The sequence below is a fragment of the Grampus griseus genome (assembly GCF_964374135.1).
Source record: "Grampus griseus genome assembly, chromosome: 3".
In the NCBI taxonomy this organism is placed as follows: Eukaryota; Metazoa; Chordata; class Mammalia; order Artiodactyla; family Delphinidae; genus Grampus; species Grampus griseus.
This window is the reverse complement of record NC_139019.1, coordinates 91,770,927-91,787,659: the sequence shown is the minus strand read 5'-3', so window position 1 is coordinate 91,787,659 and position 16,733 is coordinate 91,770,927. Positions and strand designations below refer to the sequence as shown.

At 38.1% G+C, this 16,733-nt stretch overlaps 1 protein-coding gene across 1 annotated transcript in view; it reads right to left on the bottom strand.

The window, feature by feature from the left end:
• EPB41L4A (erythrocyte membrane protein band 4.1 like 4A) overlaps positions 1-16,733 on the bottom strand; it is a gene marked incomplete at both ends in the record, with an annotated part of 261,576 nt that overhangs the window by 7,913 nt on the left and 236,930 nt on the right. The window contains one exon of the mRNA XM_082651549.1: positions 12,385-12,504. Within this exon, the coding sequence (XP_082507675.1) occupies positions 12,385-12,504 (120 nt within the window). The remainder of the gene's footprint in view (positions 1-12,384; positions 12,505-16,733) is intronic.

Below are 16,733 nucleotides of genomic sequence, written 5' to 3'. Positions count from 1 at the left end.
TTTTTTTTTAAAGAAGGTAAGGGGGAGGAGATGAAGCCTTGGTCTCAGACATATAAAAAATGGTATTGTTAAAGGTAGAGTTTGTTATAAAGAATAAAATTGTATGCTTAAAAAACTTAAATGCTTCTTTGGAAGGATTTCCTATATGGGATCTGCCTTTCCTACATTTGGCTGGTCTGATTCACTAGACAACAGACAATACATTCAATGATACTTCCAGAGAAGGTGCTAATATTAAAAGCACTAAGCTATTATTCTGTTCCCAGAGAGAGATGGTTCCATTGTAATTATACATCCGCATCTGATTCTTACAGGAAGTCACCCAATAATCCATAGTATTATATAATATCTAGGTTAGGAAGCTACTCTGCTGGGAATCATTCTTATTTCAGGAAGGTGCAGTAGTGAGGCTATCTTCAAGTTAGAGCAGGGTGTCTCAACCTCAGCACTGCTGACATTTTGGGTCAGATAATTCTTAGTTGCCGAGGGCTGTCCTGTGCACTGTAGGATGATTAGTAGCACCCACAGCCTTGACCCCTAGATGTAGTAACATCTTCCCAGTGGGACGACCAAAAATGATGCTGGACATTGCCAAATGTCCCCTGGGGGGGAAAACTGCCCCAGATTTGAAACCACTGGTCAAAGGTATGATGAGGCAGTAAAACAGCTAAGGTTTCATGAAGGAACAAAGGGGCCAAGTTATTGTAAAGATCCAGTATGTGGCTACTGAATAGTGTTGGAGAGAATGACACTGAGGCAGGAACTAAATCTTAAAAGAATGAAGGAATAATCTGATGGCATGAGACTCAAAGCTAAGTGCTTTGAGGGAGGAGGGGAGGAGAATGAGAAAAAGCAATGAGGGGCAAGGAGGACACGCCCCCCAAGGCCACCACACCAGGCCTAGTGGTGGTGAAAGATGATGAATATGAGCAACAAACAAAAAACTGATAACAATAGATATTTCTGAGTGTTGGAATTGCAAGTAATTTTTTATTTTCTTATTTATACTTCCCTATCGTGTCTGACTTTTTTTTTTTTTTTTTTTGCGGTATGCGGGCCTCTCACTGCTGTGGCCTCTCCCGTTGCGGAGCACAGGCTCCGGACGTGCAGGCCCAGCAGCCATGGCTCACGGGCCCAGCCACTCCGCGGCATGTGGGATCCTCCCGGACCCGTGTCCCCTGCATCGGCAGGCGGACTCTCAACCACTGCACCACCAGGGAAGCCCTGATGTTCTTCTTTTAGCCAAGAGAATTTCTTACGTTAATTATCAGAAAAGAAAAAAAAAAAGGTATTTTCGTGTTTTAAAAAGCTACTATGGGGGGGGAGGGATAAATTAAGAGTTTGAGATTAACATATACATACTACTATATGTAAAAAAGATAAACAACAAGGACCTACTGTACAGCACAGGAAACTATATTCAACATCTTGTAATAACCTATAAGGGAAAAGAATCTGAAAAAGCATATGTACAACTGAATCACTTTGCTGTACACCTGAAACTAACACAACATTGTAAATCAACTATACGTCAATTTTTTTAAAAAAGTTATTAATGCTGCAATTCCACAAGAAATGCCTTTCATTCCCATCTCAGAAAAATTAGCAGAAATGTTACCTTTAAAGACGATCAGTCCTTCTAGCCATAAATATTGGTCTTAAAAAATTCAGGAATTTAGTCTATATGTTTAAATTCTACAGCAACATAATAGTCATATATTTAACCAAACTGAGTTCTGAAATGCCAGCAGTTTCAAACAGCTTTAAGACAAGGAAAAGTCCCAAGGCTATAAAAAAAAAAAAAAAAAAACGCTAATCTCCAACTGCTAGACTACCTGTGATTTAATAAATGTAAACACAGGCTACATGCTAATGAGAACTATATCATTTTTATGCTGACAACTGCACAAATTTCATCAGTAATTTAGGATGATTTCATTAGGTGCAGCTCAACATCATTTTGTGGATTCAGGAAGCTGTGGAATTTTAACAGCCATTTTTCTTAATTAAAAGGCTTAATTATGTAGGTGTTTTACTTGAACTCTCCAAATAAATTCCTAAGGAAATAAAACCATGAGTTGTCCATAGGTACAATGTATATATAAAATATACATGCAGTCCAGTATTAGTCCAATATCTTTCAAAAGTATCCCTCATACACACCTTATACCAATAACTCAAATTAATATTCACCTTTCAGAGAAATTTCTTTGATGAGACATCATTTAGAAAGAATTTTTCTTCTTCCTTATAGTCTTCTTCTGCATCCTCCAAATACTCTAATTATATTACCTAGAAAATATTACACTATAATATATGGCATATATTATATATATAGTGTATATATAATATATGGCATATATTATATATAGTGTATATATAATATATGCCATATATTATATAGTACAGCATATAACATATGCTATATATTATAGTATAGTAGATAATATACTACATTTTGTGTATTATACTGAAAATAAAATAATAAGTATGACAGCATTTGACTTATTATTTTTGTGATCTTATACTGACCACTGCCATAGAAGGAAATTTAGAGCTGAAAATGTGTTACTAAGAAAACTAAGTTTACAAAACATCTTTATTTAAAGAATTCAAAGCACTTAACATATATCTCAGAATAGATATGATTAGATGTCTTAATCTTCCCTTCCTTCCCTCTCCCCCTCTCAGAATTAAAGAAAGATTAGAAAGCCAATTAGATTAGAAAGTCACAGAGCACAGAAACCTAGCTGCTGAATATCGCTCAGGAGTCACTTCCAGGGACTTCACGCTAAATCTTTATCTAAGGCCCAGACTTCTGTTCTGTGTTTAACTGGGAACATCCTTCTACCCTGACCACCTCATCTTCCACAGTAGCATTTTTCAATAGAAGTAGTAAGATATTATTACCACCAGGGGGAGCCTGAGCCTTCATGCACAGCTTGAACCTATGAGAACTTAACTGTTTCAGCTTTGATGCCTCCTCCAAATATCCCAGTGAGTAAAAATTCATCCATGTAGAAAAGAAGTTTCATCTAAGTTTCCTAATGATAAGAAAACGTTAATGGCAATGCAACTGAAAAATAAACTGGATAAAACCGTACTTCTCACATTTTTCTAGATGATATCCAATCATATTTCAGTTTAATGTGTTTTAGGAGAGAAGATTTTGTATTTTATACTACTGTATGTCTCTGGCATTTAATAATAAACACAAGTTTCTAGTTTATCACTGGAGATTTAAAAAACAATGAGTGAATCATGTATGAATGATGTATCATAACATTCATCCTCAGTGGATACCTCTACATGGGCAATTTACAGACACTAGTAGGAATTCAAGAATATGGAAGTAACTGAGATATGTGGTTTACTATATATCTGAAATGCTACATATACTCATAAATATATCTGAAGAACAATTTTAATTACTTTCTTCAGATGGTGCTCTAACCATGTTTTAACTTAAAAAAAAAAAAAAAACCTGTAGTGATTCCTAAATTCTCAAATTCTAATTTTCATGTGAGTTGGGCCCCACCCGACTCTCTTCACTTCTCAGCTCTTCCTCATTTCAAGGGAAAAAAAATCAAGTACCTTGTTTATACAGATAAACTGAGACCTGGAGAACTTACTAATTACAGTAACTGCAATTAAGTATTTACGCTGTCACTTGACGTATGTGATCTGACTTAATAATGTTCAGCAAAATCTCATGAGGATGGTATCATTTGTGTTGTAGACACGACACTAGAAGTTTGTGGAGATTAGGTAATAAGCTAACACTAGGAGACGCAGAAGGCAGACAGAGGTCTGGTCTGACGATAGCACCCAGCAGATATTTTCTTAATTGTCAACAAACCTCGGGTTTTTAATGTCATAGCTCAAATAAAAGGCAGAGCCCAGTTTGTCCTAAATAAAGTAATCCATCATCTTGTAGAATTTGAACACTTTTATCCAGTTGCCTACCTGACATTTCCATTTGATCACCCACTTGGTTTTTCAAACCTAATGGAACAGAAATCTTGTCACTTCCCACACATCCCCAGACCACCTCACTCCATCTCATGGATGGAGTGGGTAAAAAGGCATGTCTATCCACTTAATCCATCAATTCAAAATTCATCCACAGTATCTCTCACACTATGAACCTGTTGGCTCTCCTTCCAAAATGTGTGTTCATCCACTTCTCTTCAATTCCACCACCACCTTGCACCTGGACCACCAAAATATTTTTAAATTGCTCTTCCTGCTTCCTTGTCTTTCTCAATCTGCTTTTTACTCAGCAGCCAGAGCAACTTCTGAATGAACTACTCTTAAAACAGATTTTTTTGTTAACTGCACTTTGGCCATATCAGCTATATAGTTAAGCAATCAAGTTCAGTTACAACGTCATCCCACAAACATTTACTAAGTCTTTTCATGGTTTGCTTTAAAACTAAATTCCAGAAAGGTACACATCAAACTCTTAATGGTGTTCTCTCATACAACTGCATTGTTCTGAAATAACCCTCTGTCTGATCTGATATTTTTATCATGAAGGTAAGATTTAAAAGAAAGTTTAAATAAGATTTTAAATTCAAAGTATCATCAGGCTCTTTTCTGATTTCAGTTGATCCGATAGAAGCAATATGCAATTCAAAGATATTACTCTACCTCAAAAGAATATTCTTTTTTGTTTGTTTGTTTGTTGTGCAGTACGCGGGCCTCTCGCTGCTATGGCCACTCCCGTTGTGGAGCACAGGCTCCAGACGCGCAGGCCCAGCGGCCATGGCTCACGGGCCCAGCCGCTCCGCAGCATGTGGGATCTTCCCAGACCGGGGCACGAACCCATGTCCCCTGCATCGGCAGGCGGACTCTCAACCACTGCGCCACCAGGGAAGCCCCAAAAGAATATTCTTGAACTTCCACTTCTGGTCCAATGGAGTAACTGGTATCAGACAAACCCTCCCTTCCCATCCTCAAAAACTATAAAACAAAATATACAAAGCAGCTGTTTGTCAGACATTGGGCAACAGATACCATAAGCCTGTGATCTTTGAGAGAAGGGAAACACAAGGTTAACCCCCCCCGCCCCCCCCCCCACCAACTTGCTCAAGTTTTCTGCCTGGAGGCACTTTCCCAATGTGGTACAAGGAGGTGAAACTCAAGAAGCAACAGATTCACAGGGCTGAGGAGGTAGAAATCAAAATTTGAGGCTAAAATTTACAGTGCAGGATAAAAGAAAAAAGTGGGACTCGAGAAGTCTGCATGGGGTTTTCCTTAAGAGGTTGGCTGAGAACATTAACTACATTTAATCTATACATAAGCTGGGTGGCACTCTGAGGCCTAACAAAAAACAGCCACTGCAAGGCTGAGAGCTGTGTGAAATGGTAGCAGACAAGGCTCTGTTGCAGTCACAGTGGAGAAGCCACATGCTGAGCACTCTGTGCATTCAACTAAGACTCCAGAAAGGCCAGGCCTTAAGAATAAGGACCAAGACTAAAGTAAAGAACATACCCTAGGCTAAGGACAAAATCTAGAAAGTCCCATCCTATCAAAGCATGAAAAATAAGATCAAGAGGATCCAACAGTAATTCAGTTGCCTTCCAGAACAAAATTTGATACTCTTTAAAGGAAGACAACATAATCCAGACCTCCTACAACATATCCTCTAAAATTTCCAGCATGCAATAAAAAATTATTATACATGCAGAGAGGCAGAAAAATATAGTCATAATCTAGGAAAGAAAAAAAAATGTAAGTAGTCAATAGAAATAGATTTTGAAAGACCCAGATATGGGAATTTACCAAGGGCTTTAAAATATCTTTTTTTGTGGGGGGAGTGGGGGCACTGTGAGGCTTGTGGGATTTTAGTTCCCTGACCAGGGATCAAACCCAGGCCCTCGGCAGTGAGAGCTCAGAGTCCTAACCACTGGACTGCCAGGGAATCCCCCCTAAAACATCTTGTATAAATATATACAACAACTTAAAGGAAAATAGGAACATAATCAGTGAATAGATGGGAAATCTCAGCTGAGAAATGGAAAGTATAAAAATAACAAAACTGAAATTCTAAAACAGGGAAGTACAAAGTTCACTGAATGAGTTTAATAGCAGACTGGACTATGAGGGTAGGAGGAAGGGTTGATGAAGTTGAAAACAGGTTAATAGAAATTACCATGATTGAAAAAAGGGAGAAAAATTTGAAACATGAACAGAACCTCAGTTACTTATGGGACAATATCAAATGGTCTAACATACATACAACTGGATACCCAAAAGGAAAAAGAGAATGAGTCAGAAAACAGAATTAGAAAAATAATGGCCAAAAATTTCCCCAATTTGGTGAAAAATACCAAATTACAGAAGAAGATGATAGATACAGTTGACCCTTGAACAACACGGGTTCGAACTGCTCGGCTCCACTTATACACGGATTTTTTTCAATAGTAAATACTACAGTACCTATACAGTCCAAAGGTGGTTGAATCCATGGATGTGGAATTGTGGATAAAGGGGAACTACGTATACCAAGGGCCAACTATAAGTTATACATGAATTTTCGAGGGCATGGGAGGGCTGGTGCCCCTAACCCCTGTGTTGTTCAAGGTTCAACTGTATAAAGAAAACCACACTTAGCCACACCATAATCAAAGAGCTACAAAGCTAATGATAAAGAAAAAAAGTCATAAAAGTAGCTAGTGAAAAAAAGAAAAATTCCATACAGTGTTTACAGAATGAAGGCTAACTTACCACAAATGACAGAGATCAGAAGACAACAGACAATCTCTTTAAGGTGTGAAAGGAAAAACCATCAACCCCAAATTTGATAGATAGTGAAAGTATCTGTCACAAATAAGAGTAGAATAAAAACATTTTCATATAAAATAAAACAGACAATTTATCAACTACAGACCTGTATTACAAAAAATGCTAAAGGAAGGAAAATGGAACGTTGGATCTAGAGAAAGGAACAGAACAGACAGGTAACAGTAAATTGGGTAACTATTCATTTTCTATTGCCACTGTAACAAACTGCCATAAATTTAGTGGCTTAAAACAATACAAATGTATTATCTTACAATTCTGTAGGTCAGATCTGACACTGGTCTCCCTGGACTAAAATCAAGATGTTGACAGGGCTGCACTCCTTCCAGGGGGCTTTAGGAGAACATCCATTTCCTTGCCTCTTCCAGCTTTCAGAGGCTGCCCACATTCTTGGTTGATGACCCCTTCCTTCCTCCATCTTCAAATCCAGCAACAGCAGGTTAAGCTGTTCTCAAATTGAATTACTCTGACTTCCTCTTCTGTCCCTTTTTCCACTTTTAAGAACCCTTGTTGTTACTTGGGTCCACTTGGATAATTCAGGATAATCTCCTTGGCAGAAGGTCAACTGATTAACAAACTTAATTCCATCTGCAACCTTAATTCCCCTTCACCATCTAACATAAAATATTCACAAGTTATGGAGATCAAGACATCGACATATCTAGGGGACATTTTCTGCCTACCACATTAACTATAAAATTTTGTTCCTCTTTTCCTGATTTCTTTTAAAAACAATGTACTGTTGAAGCAAAGATGGTAACATTGAAATGTGGGGCTACTAACATGCAAAAATCAAATATAGGACAATAGCACAAGAACAAAGAGGGGATGATTGGAACTATATTTTTCTAAGATTTCTAAGTTTTAATAAAATTTTATATTAATCCTAAACAGACTGTGATAAATTAGGAACCATACTGTAAGTCATAAAGAAACCACTAAATAAAATAATAATAAAAAGTAGTATAGGTAAGATGTCAATATAAAAAGTAAAATAGAATACCAAAAAATATTCAGTTAACGCAAAATACAATAGAAAAGGAGGAACAAACTAACAAAAAATAGATTCAGTAAACAGGAAGAAAGAGTAAGATGGCAGACTTAAACCCCAAAATATTAATAATTACATGACCCATAAGTATCCTAAACATTCAATTTAAAAGTTAGAGATGGTCAGACTAGATTAAAAAAAAAAAAAAAAAGATCAGGGCTTCCCTGGTGGCACAGTAGTTGAGAGTCCACCTGCCGATGCAGGGCACACGGGTTCGTGCCCCGGTCCGGGAAGATCCCACATGCCGCGGAGCAGCTGGGCCCGTAAGCCATGGCTGCTGAGCCTGCGTGTCCGGAGCCTGTGCTCCACAACGGGAGAGGCCACAACAGTGAGAGGCCCGCGTACCGTTAAAAAAAAAAAAAAAAAAAAAAAAGATCAAATACTGCTGTCTACAAGAGATCAAGAGATGAGCTTAAAGTAAAGCATTAAAACATATATACCATGCATCTTCCAAAATGAAAATAAATAAGGAAACACAAGCTTTAAATGATACATTAAAACATATATACCATGCAAAAAGTGAGCATGAAAAAGGTGTAACGGTTATATAAATACATACACACACACACACACACACACACGAGTATGTGGGTATAATGGACATAGAGAAAAGAGTATTATTATAAAGAGGATATTTCATAATGATAAAAAGAAAGAGAACAAGCCAAGGATGTCTGCTTTCTTAACACTTCGACTCAACATTGTAATTCAACACTATTCTGGAAAATCTAGCCAGTACATTTAGGAAAGAAATAGAAGTAAAAGGCAAAAGATTAGTAATAAAGGAAAGCTGTCTCCGTTCACAGACAAAATGATTGCAAAGGTAGAAAATCCTAAGAAAAAAAATTTTTTAAAGGCTTCCAAGGCTAAAAAGTCAATTTAACAAGGTTACAGGATGGCAAGATAAAATATCAATATTAAAAAAATAATTTGTTTCTATATACTAACAAACAATTTGAAAATAATATTTTACAAAATGTAGTTCAATACCATTGAAAATATTAAATATTTAGGATTAAATTTAACAAAATAAATGCAATAACTATACTGGAAACCTAGAAGCATTGCTGAAAGAAGTTAAAGACTTAAATACATGGATGAGTAGGACACTAATTTTCTCAAAATTGATCAATAGATACTCAACATAATGCTAATCTAAAGTCTACAGGATTTTTTCTTTTTTGTGTGCAAAAACTAACAAGCTGATTAAAAAATTTACATAGAACTGCAAAGGATCTAAAATAGCTAAAACAACCTTGACAAAAAGGACAAAGTTGGACAATTTACACTGCATGATTCAAATCTTACTGTAAAGCTACAGTAACTGAGACAACATGGTGGCTTAAGACTAGGCAACAAATCAATGAAACAAAATTGGCCCATATCTAAGCAGTCTATTGATTTTCAACAAAGGCTCTAAGGCATTTCAATGAAGACAGTCTTTTCAACAAATGGTACTGGAAAAACACCTGGGAAAAAAAAAACTTCTCAACATCTACCTCTACCTCATACAATGAACAATTAACTCTAAATGGATCACAGATCTAAATATAAAAGCAAAGTCTACATAGTTGCTACAGGAAGATATAAGAATATCTTTGTGATATTCTTTGGGGTAGGCAAATATTCCCCAAAAAAGCCTTAACTATAAATGAAAAAAAAAGATATACTGGTCTTCATCAAAATTTAATGTCTGCTCACCAAAAGACAATGTTAAGAACATGAAAAAGCAAACCACAGCCGAGAATTCTTTTTCAGATATGTATATTCACAATACACATATCTGAAAAAGAACTTATATCCAGAACATATAAAAAGCCCTACAAATAAATAATAGAAAACAACAATTAAAAATGGGCAAAACTTGGACACTTTTCAAATGAACATATACGGATAACCAATAAGCACAGGAAAATGTGGTTAACTCTGTCAGTCATCAGCAGGGTACTACTACTTCAAGCCAACTAGACGAGCTAAAATTAACAAGACAGACAAAACCAAATATTGGCAAGCATAGAGCAGAACTGAATCTCATACATTGCTAGTGGGAGTATAAAATGATACAGCCCCTCTGGAAATCATTTGAGTAGCTTCTTATAAAATTAAATGTGGTTAGACATATCCTCTAACCGAGCAATTCCACTCAGGTATTTACCCCAAGGCAAAAGATAACATACTCCACAGGTACACTTGTGTGGAGTATCTTGAGCTTTTTCACAACACAGCAAAAACTGCAAACAATCCAAACATCCATCAAGAGGAGAATGGATAAACAAACTGTGGTATAATCGTACAATGGACTAAGCCACATTTTAAGAGAGCATATATTGTATAATTACATTTATGTGACATTCAGTAAGAGAAAAAATCTAATCTATGGTGATAGAAATCAGAACAGTGGCTGCCTATGGGGGATGGGGACTGAACAGAAGGAGTAGGAGGGAACTTTTTAAATTCTGTATCTTGATTGGCATGATGGATACACTATGTATACACTTGTCAAAATTTATAGACTTCTACCCATAAGGTGAGAGCAATTTCACTAGATGTAAATTTCACCTCAAATTACCTCAATTGTGAAAAAGTTTATTCCATAAGGTGTTAAATGAATCTCAGATCACTCAATTAAAAATGATTAAATCCATAGTCCCATCTACAATATTTGCCCCATAATGTAACTGAATTATAGTAACTGTAATACTCAACAACTTTGGATTATTCTCTTTATCAGTTTTATCTATAAATGATTATTCACTATTTACTATTGTCCCCAGAAAGGTATTTCAGCTTCTTCAAAGTTTATATATAGGATTTTTCCTAATTTCATTTTACTTTTCCCTTTATTTAATAAATGAAATTTATTATTGGCATTTAGTTGAATTTAGAGTGCTTTAGAAATAATCAGAAAAACTGAATGCTGTTTTTAAGATTTAATACCAAGTTACCAAAACTTGTGTATAATAAGTCTCTCATAGAAAAAGATTCCACATGGAAGGGTAAAAGCATAGTTGCAAAAGATATGCCCAGGACCACGCTGGGATCGTATCTTGGGGTTCTGTGCCTTTTGGTTAAACTGTCCACAATTACGGCTTGATTCTTCCTGTTCTAAACCTCTCTTTTTTTAATGGAATTAGGGAGAGGTGGTATGCAAGACAAAGGAAACTTTTATTAACTTCTGCTTTAAATTGAACAGTTTAATTAGTCCAGACAAAAACAAATGGAGTAAAGAATAAATCTATAGGGTGTACAGTGCTTAGTGACTACCTGCAAATTTTCTATTAGAGAAGAAACAGACATCATTCGTTATGATGTACCACTGATAAAAACACACACACATTATGGGTTAACTTCTCATTTGAAAGCAAGTCCCTAAGACTGAGCAGAGTCCCCTACGGTTATGGGGTGTTCCCTCTGGAGCCTGCTCCTGTCCTCTGTTAAACTGAACTGGCACCCTTCTGCCCAGCTCCCTCAGAGCTCCCCACCTACCTCTAGAGACTGCCTCCCATCCACTCCCAGGCATCCTCCCACCGCCCTGCTGAGATACCATCCCTCCTTCCACAAGTAGGCAACACCAGACATCTAACCACCCAGGATCATAAAGGGATAGGTAGTTAGGTACAGCTCACTTTAAAAAGGTATGCTTTGGGGCCGCTCTCGCCTTTTGAGTTGGACCACATTCTGTCTATGGAAGGTGTATCTCCCAGGGCCTCTCACCTTCTAAGGTGGCCCACACTCTGACTATGGAGTGTGAATCTCCCTAACCAAAGCTGCTTTCCCACTTAGTTCTCAGGGCAGAGCCCCCTTGCCTGACCGCTTGTGCATACTGTATTAGTAAATCTACTTCTTGCACATCAAAAAAAAAAAAAAAAAAGGTATGCTTTGGGACAAGAGGTGGGTGTGGACAGTCTAAATCTGGATGGTGCAAGCATTTTTGTTTAAGTATAAACTTTATCAGTGCAAAAGAAAATTAATTTGGGGAACTGGCAACCTCATCATCATGGGGTTATTATGCTCACACATGGCACTGCCTAGCAACAGAAGGAGCAGGCCAATCTCAACACGGGTGTAATGAATCACTCACTGACTATTGCTCACAAATGGTGATTTGATGGGAAGTTATTCACATCTGGTTTAATCTGGCACAAGACTTAAGAGGATTCTGCAGACTCAAATTGAGATAAGCAGCAGGTATTTCACCAACTGCCAGGCTCCAGAACAAAGGAGACTATTCCTACTTATTCAGTTGAATATATACCTTTGTTTAAAAACAAAACAAGACATGATTTTGAGATCCTTGTTTTTTATGACATTTTGCTTTGGCTGTGCTCCAACTTCTACTGCTTCAGATACAGTTGATGAGCATAACAAATGTCAGAAGGTATCTATGACAAATAAACAGTGGGATAATCATGGTTGAACTAAATCACTTTAGAAGACCTCAGAGAGACAGCCCAATGTGCCCTAGACTCTGCATGCTAGCAAAAGCTCGGAGTTTTTGAATCAAGGCATAAAGAGAGAGCACATACGAGCGAGATCTGTGTCTGGATCGTCTGTTGTTGGGGTCCGCCTGGTTTTTTTCCTTTTGTCTCCTTAGTACAGCTTCCCACTGAGGCGCCGAATCAACCATATCATTCTCCTGCCGTATTCTGAAAGAAAGATCATTCATCTAAAATTAACATCCACATATGTGGTGCTTTATCAGTTCATCCTAAACATGTTTTTAAAAGTTATTTCGCAATATTACCATAATCACTCAAAGCTAGGAATGTATTAACCTTATCAATATATCCTTAAGTAGATAAGTATATAATATTTATATATAAATACGTAAACATATATTGGTTATTTTCAGACTTCATCCCCGGCTTAAAATTTCCTAGTAAAAAGACGTGTGTCAAAAACAAAACTCATTTAAAACATATTTAGGGGCTCCCCTGGTGGCACAGTGGTTAAGAATCTGCCTGCCAATGCAGGGGACACAGGTTCGAGCCCTGGTCCGGGAAGATCCCACATGCCACGGAGCAACTAAACCCGTGTGCCACAGCTACCGAGCCTGCGCTCTAGAGCCCGCGAGCCACAACTACTGAGCACACGTGCCGCAACTACTGAAGCCCGCGCGCCTAGAGCCTGTGCTCCGCAACAAGAGAAGCCATCACAATGAGAAGCCCGCACACAGCAATGAAGAGTAGCCCCCACTTGCCACAACTAGAGAAAGCCCACGCGCAGCAATGAAGACCCAAGGCAGCCAAAAATAAATAAATAAATTTAAAAATCAAACATATTTAGGTTTCGACTAAAGAAACAGTGGTGTCTGCTACACAATCTTAAATCATGAATCATTTTATACAAATATACTAAGTAAAACAGCAATGAATAGTTTTCCTTTGAAATGCTCTTAAAAATTCACAAATTGTCCAAGTTTTCATGCACAATAAGTGCCAGATACAATTTCCATTTTTTTAAGACAAGAAGCTACAAATAAAAAAAGTTAAATGTGGTGCATAATGCCTCAGCAACCGAGTAGGCACAGAACATTCTGGTTATGCTGCTCGCATGTTTAAGAGGGAATGAGGGCTGGGCACTCAGCACTCAGCATGGCCAGGGGCCCTGCAGGGAATGTAAAATGAGGGAAAGGGAAACTGCGGGGAGGGGGTACTGGGGGGCACAGGCACTTGCCATGTAAGAGCACGGGACAATGTTACTTAATCCTCTCAGTTTTTAAAAGATAATCCAAAATCTGGATTTTTTAAAAACAAACTCTTCTATTTTTTAAGTAATGGTAACCAATTACGAATGCGAAATACTGTATTGACCTGGCAAAACCCATCCATGGACCACACAGCCTGCAGAAGTTTCGGACTTTTGATGCATCAAGTCTTTCTAAAAAGAAGGGTGAGGTGTTACAGGGGAGAGAGGGAACCAAGTACTTAATTAAAGCAAGTGCTTAATTAATGTGTAAATAATGTCTGGAATGCACTGCAGTGATGCTGTGAAGCCATGAGTATTTCTTGCAAAAATCAAACACCTGTTATTTGAATCTTTGACTTTGAATTTATGTACGTTCTTGAGGAAGCTGCTCCAGGGTGTTTCTTTCACACTGCTGCTCCCGGGGCGTGGGAGAGCAGCATGGAATTGCACGGTAATCATCCCAGTACTGTGACTGCATGAGCATAACTGCTTCGAAACAGAAATGAAAAGAATAGACAAGTCTGGAGTCATTTCTCTCACTGAACAGATGTCTTTCCGCTGCCCTGTTACAGCACTTAGTACAGACTGTGGGGTGGATTCCGCTGCCCTGTTACAGCACTTAGTACAGACTGTGGGGTGGATATCTGGATCTGCTTATAATGCAAACCAGTAGAAGAGTGACATATATTCATCTCACTTATACTTAAACAGAGACAATGGAAAGCAAATTCCAGTTTTAAAAAAAAAGTAGCTTATGGGCTTCCCTGGTGGCACAGTCATTGGGGGTCCACCTGCCGATGTGGGGGACGCGGGTTCGTGCCCCGTTCCGGGAGGATCCCGCATGCCGTGGAGCGGCTGGTCCCGTGAGCCATGGTCGTTGAGCCTGCGCTCCGCAACAGGAGAGGCCACAACAGTGAGAGGGCTGCGTACCGCATTAAAAAAAAAAAAAAAAAAAAGTAGCTTATGAGGAAGAAGCTATTTAAATCTCTCTAGATTAAAGAGGAATTGTGTTAAGTAAAAAATTATCTGTAACACATTTCAAGTCTTTGAACTGTATATATTTCCTCACTAAAGCTTTCATTCCTAATAGGCTATTATTTGAATATTAACAGGATACAGTCATGGTATTTTTCACAGATTCAAGAACATAGTTCCCTCTTCTAATGACATGTGCAGAGGAAATGAAAACTGAACATATGAATCTGAATATTAGAAACAGCTGAAGAAAAGTATGAGAAGGTATACGACGAGGTCATAATTAATCACTCTTTGAAGCAAACACTCTCACTTGAAAATTCCATGTGCGCATACACACACACGTGTATGTATATGTATTTTCATAGCCAGAACCTACACCTCTGAGCCATTCCATGTATCACGTGACAGCCAGGGAGTGACCCACCAGACCTGCGGGGCGGGGGGGAACTGTCCTGGACTCTCCCAGGACTGAGGGATCCAAAAGCTAGGAAGAGACAGTGGGAAGGCGTCAGGCTGGCGAGGAGCTGTCTTCCCTCCCACAGGAACCCACACCTTGCATTGCCCGGGGTAGACATAACACCAGGTCCTGGCAACTCCTAAGCCTGGAGTCTTTTAGACTACAGCTTCCGTTCTGAGCTAAATCGCTGCACAGCTCGTGGACAGGATAAAATTCCACTAATTTTTTTTTTTTAAATCGGTAAATCAGCATCCTTAAATATTTTTGAGAGGTCAAGCCTGCCAGCAAGGGTGAAATCTGACTGAGGCAAACATACGTTTCCTAGAGAAACATTCCTTAGACAGTTCAAAGGAAGCACAAGCAGTATATGCTCATTCTTCTATTGTGGAATTTAGCTGGCTACTTTCATACTGAGGCTTTATTCTGATAACAAAAATTAAAACTCCTGAGACAAGAGCACACATATTTCTTGTACCTTACTAGTAACAAGAACTAAATCAGAAAGAATTTCAGACGACGGCATGCACCTTTAACTTTTATTTTCCTAATCAAAAAGTCGAAAGTGAGGGCAGTGAAACCATGTCAGTTAATATCCTTGGGACCCACATGTTCCAAAGACAGTTGCCCTCTACTGGGGATACTCTTTCATAAATATTCTAACAAGGTACATTAAAAATGTAAGGCTCATTGGAGAGTCACAACAGAAGCACATTCTCCTGAGTAACGGGTGGTGTGGCTGCCTTAGTCTGTAATGAAGTTTGAAATTACACCCTTACAAAAGGCCTCTGGTTAATGGTACCTCATTACAAGAATGAAAGTGTCATTTCTTCCATCCCTGAACTGCTCCAGAAAATACAGATGCTACATGGAAAGGAAAAATCCTAGCCCTAAAGGCAAGGATATTGTAACACTGAGTCCTTATGAGGCAGGAGTTAACTATTTTGTTTATGCATGAGTAACTAAAGAAATCTTTAAATGTAAAAGACATATCCTATCATGATTCTACCTTGTAAGTCTCATTTCTCCTTAGGTGTAGCACACACAAAGTGTTGGATTTTGCTCCTTTCCTGCTACATGTTAATTTTAATGTGGGGATTTACATTATGAAGAATAAAAACACTGTAAGCATTATATCAATATAGTACCTTTTAAAAAGTCAAAACGTCTTATATGACAGTCAGTCATGAAAGTCTTAAGTGGGGAAAGGAGTCCGTTGAAATTTTCACTGGGGATGTATTCATTTTCAAATGTTATATTTAAAGCTGAACCTCAAAAAATGCTGTTTCTTTCCTGTATCCATTAAGGCAATAACTCTACGTGCATCACATTTTGTCTATTTCCTCATGTACAACCAAGGAGAGTTAGCAACTAGGCTAAGAAGCCTTACCGTAAGGTTTTTGCTTTTTAATCAAGGTATGAGGGAGAGCGTCACTCTAGAATAGAGCATTCTCCAGTAACATTTCAGAATAAGAGAATTCTGATACATTTCCTCCATGTCTCACCAAACTTCAACACCCTAATTTTTCAGGCTATCCGTGCAATTTAGATTTTCACTGCATTTGTCACTTAAAGTTTGCAAAAGGTTTGGAAGACAAAACGTCATATAATCGTTTGATAACAATAATGAAGATAATGACTGTTCCTAGTCTCTTCTTTCCTATCTTCCCAATTACAGTTCTGCCTCTTCTGCAAAATTCTTCACAGTACCAAATGAATTCCTATACAAATCCCTGCGGGTTTTACTTCATCCTC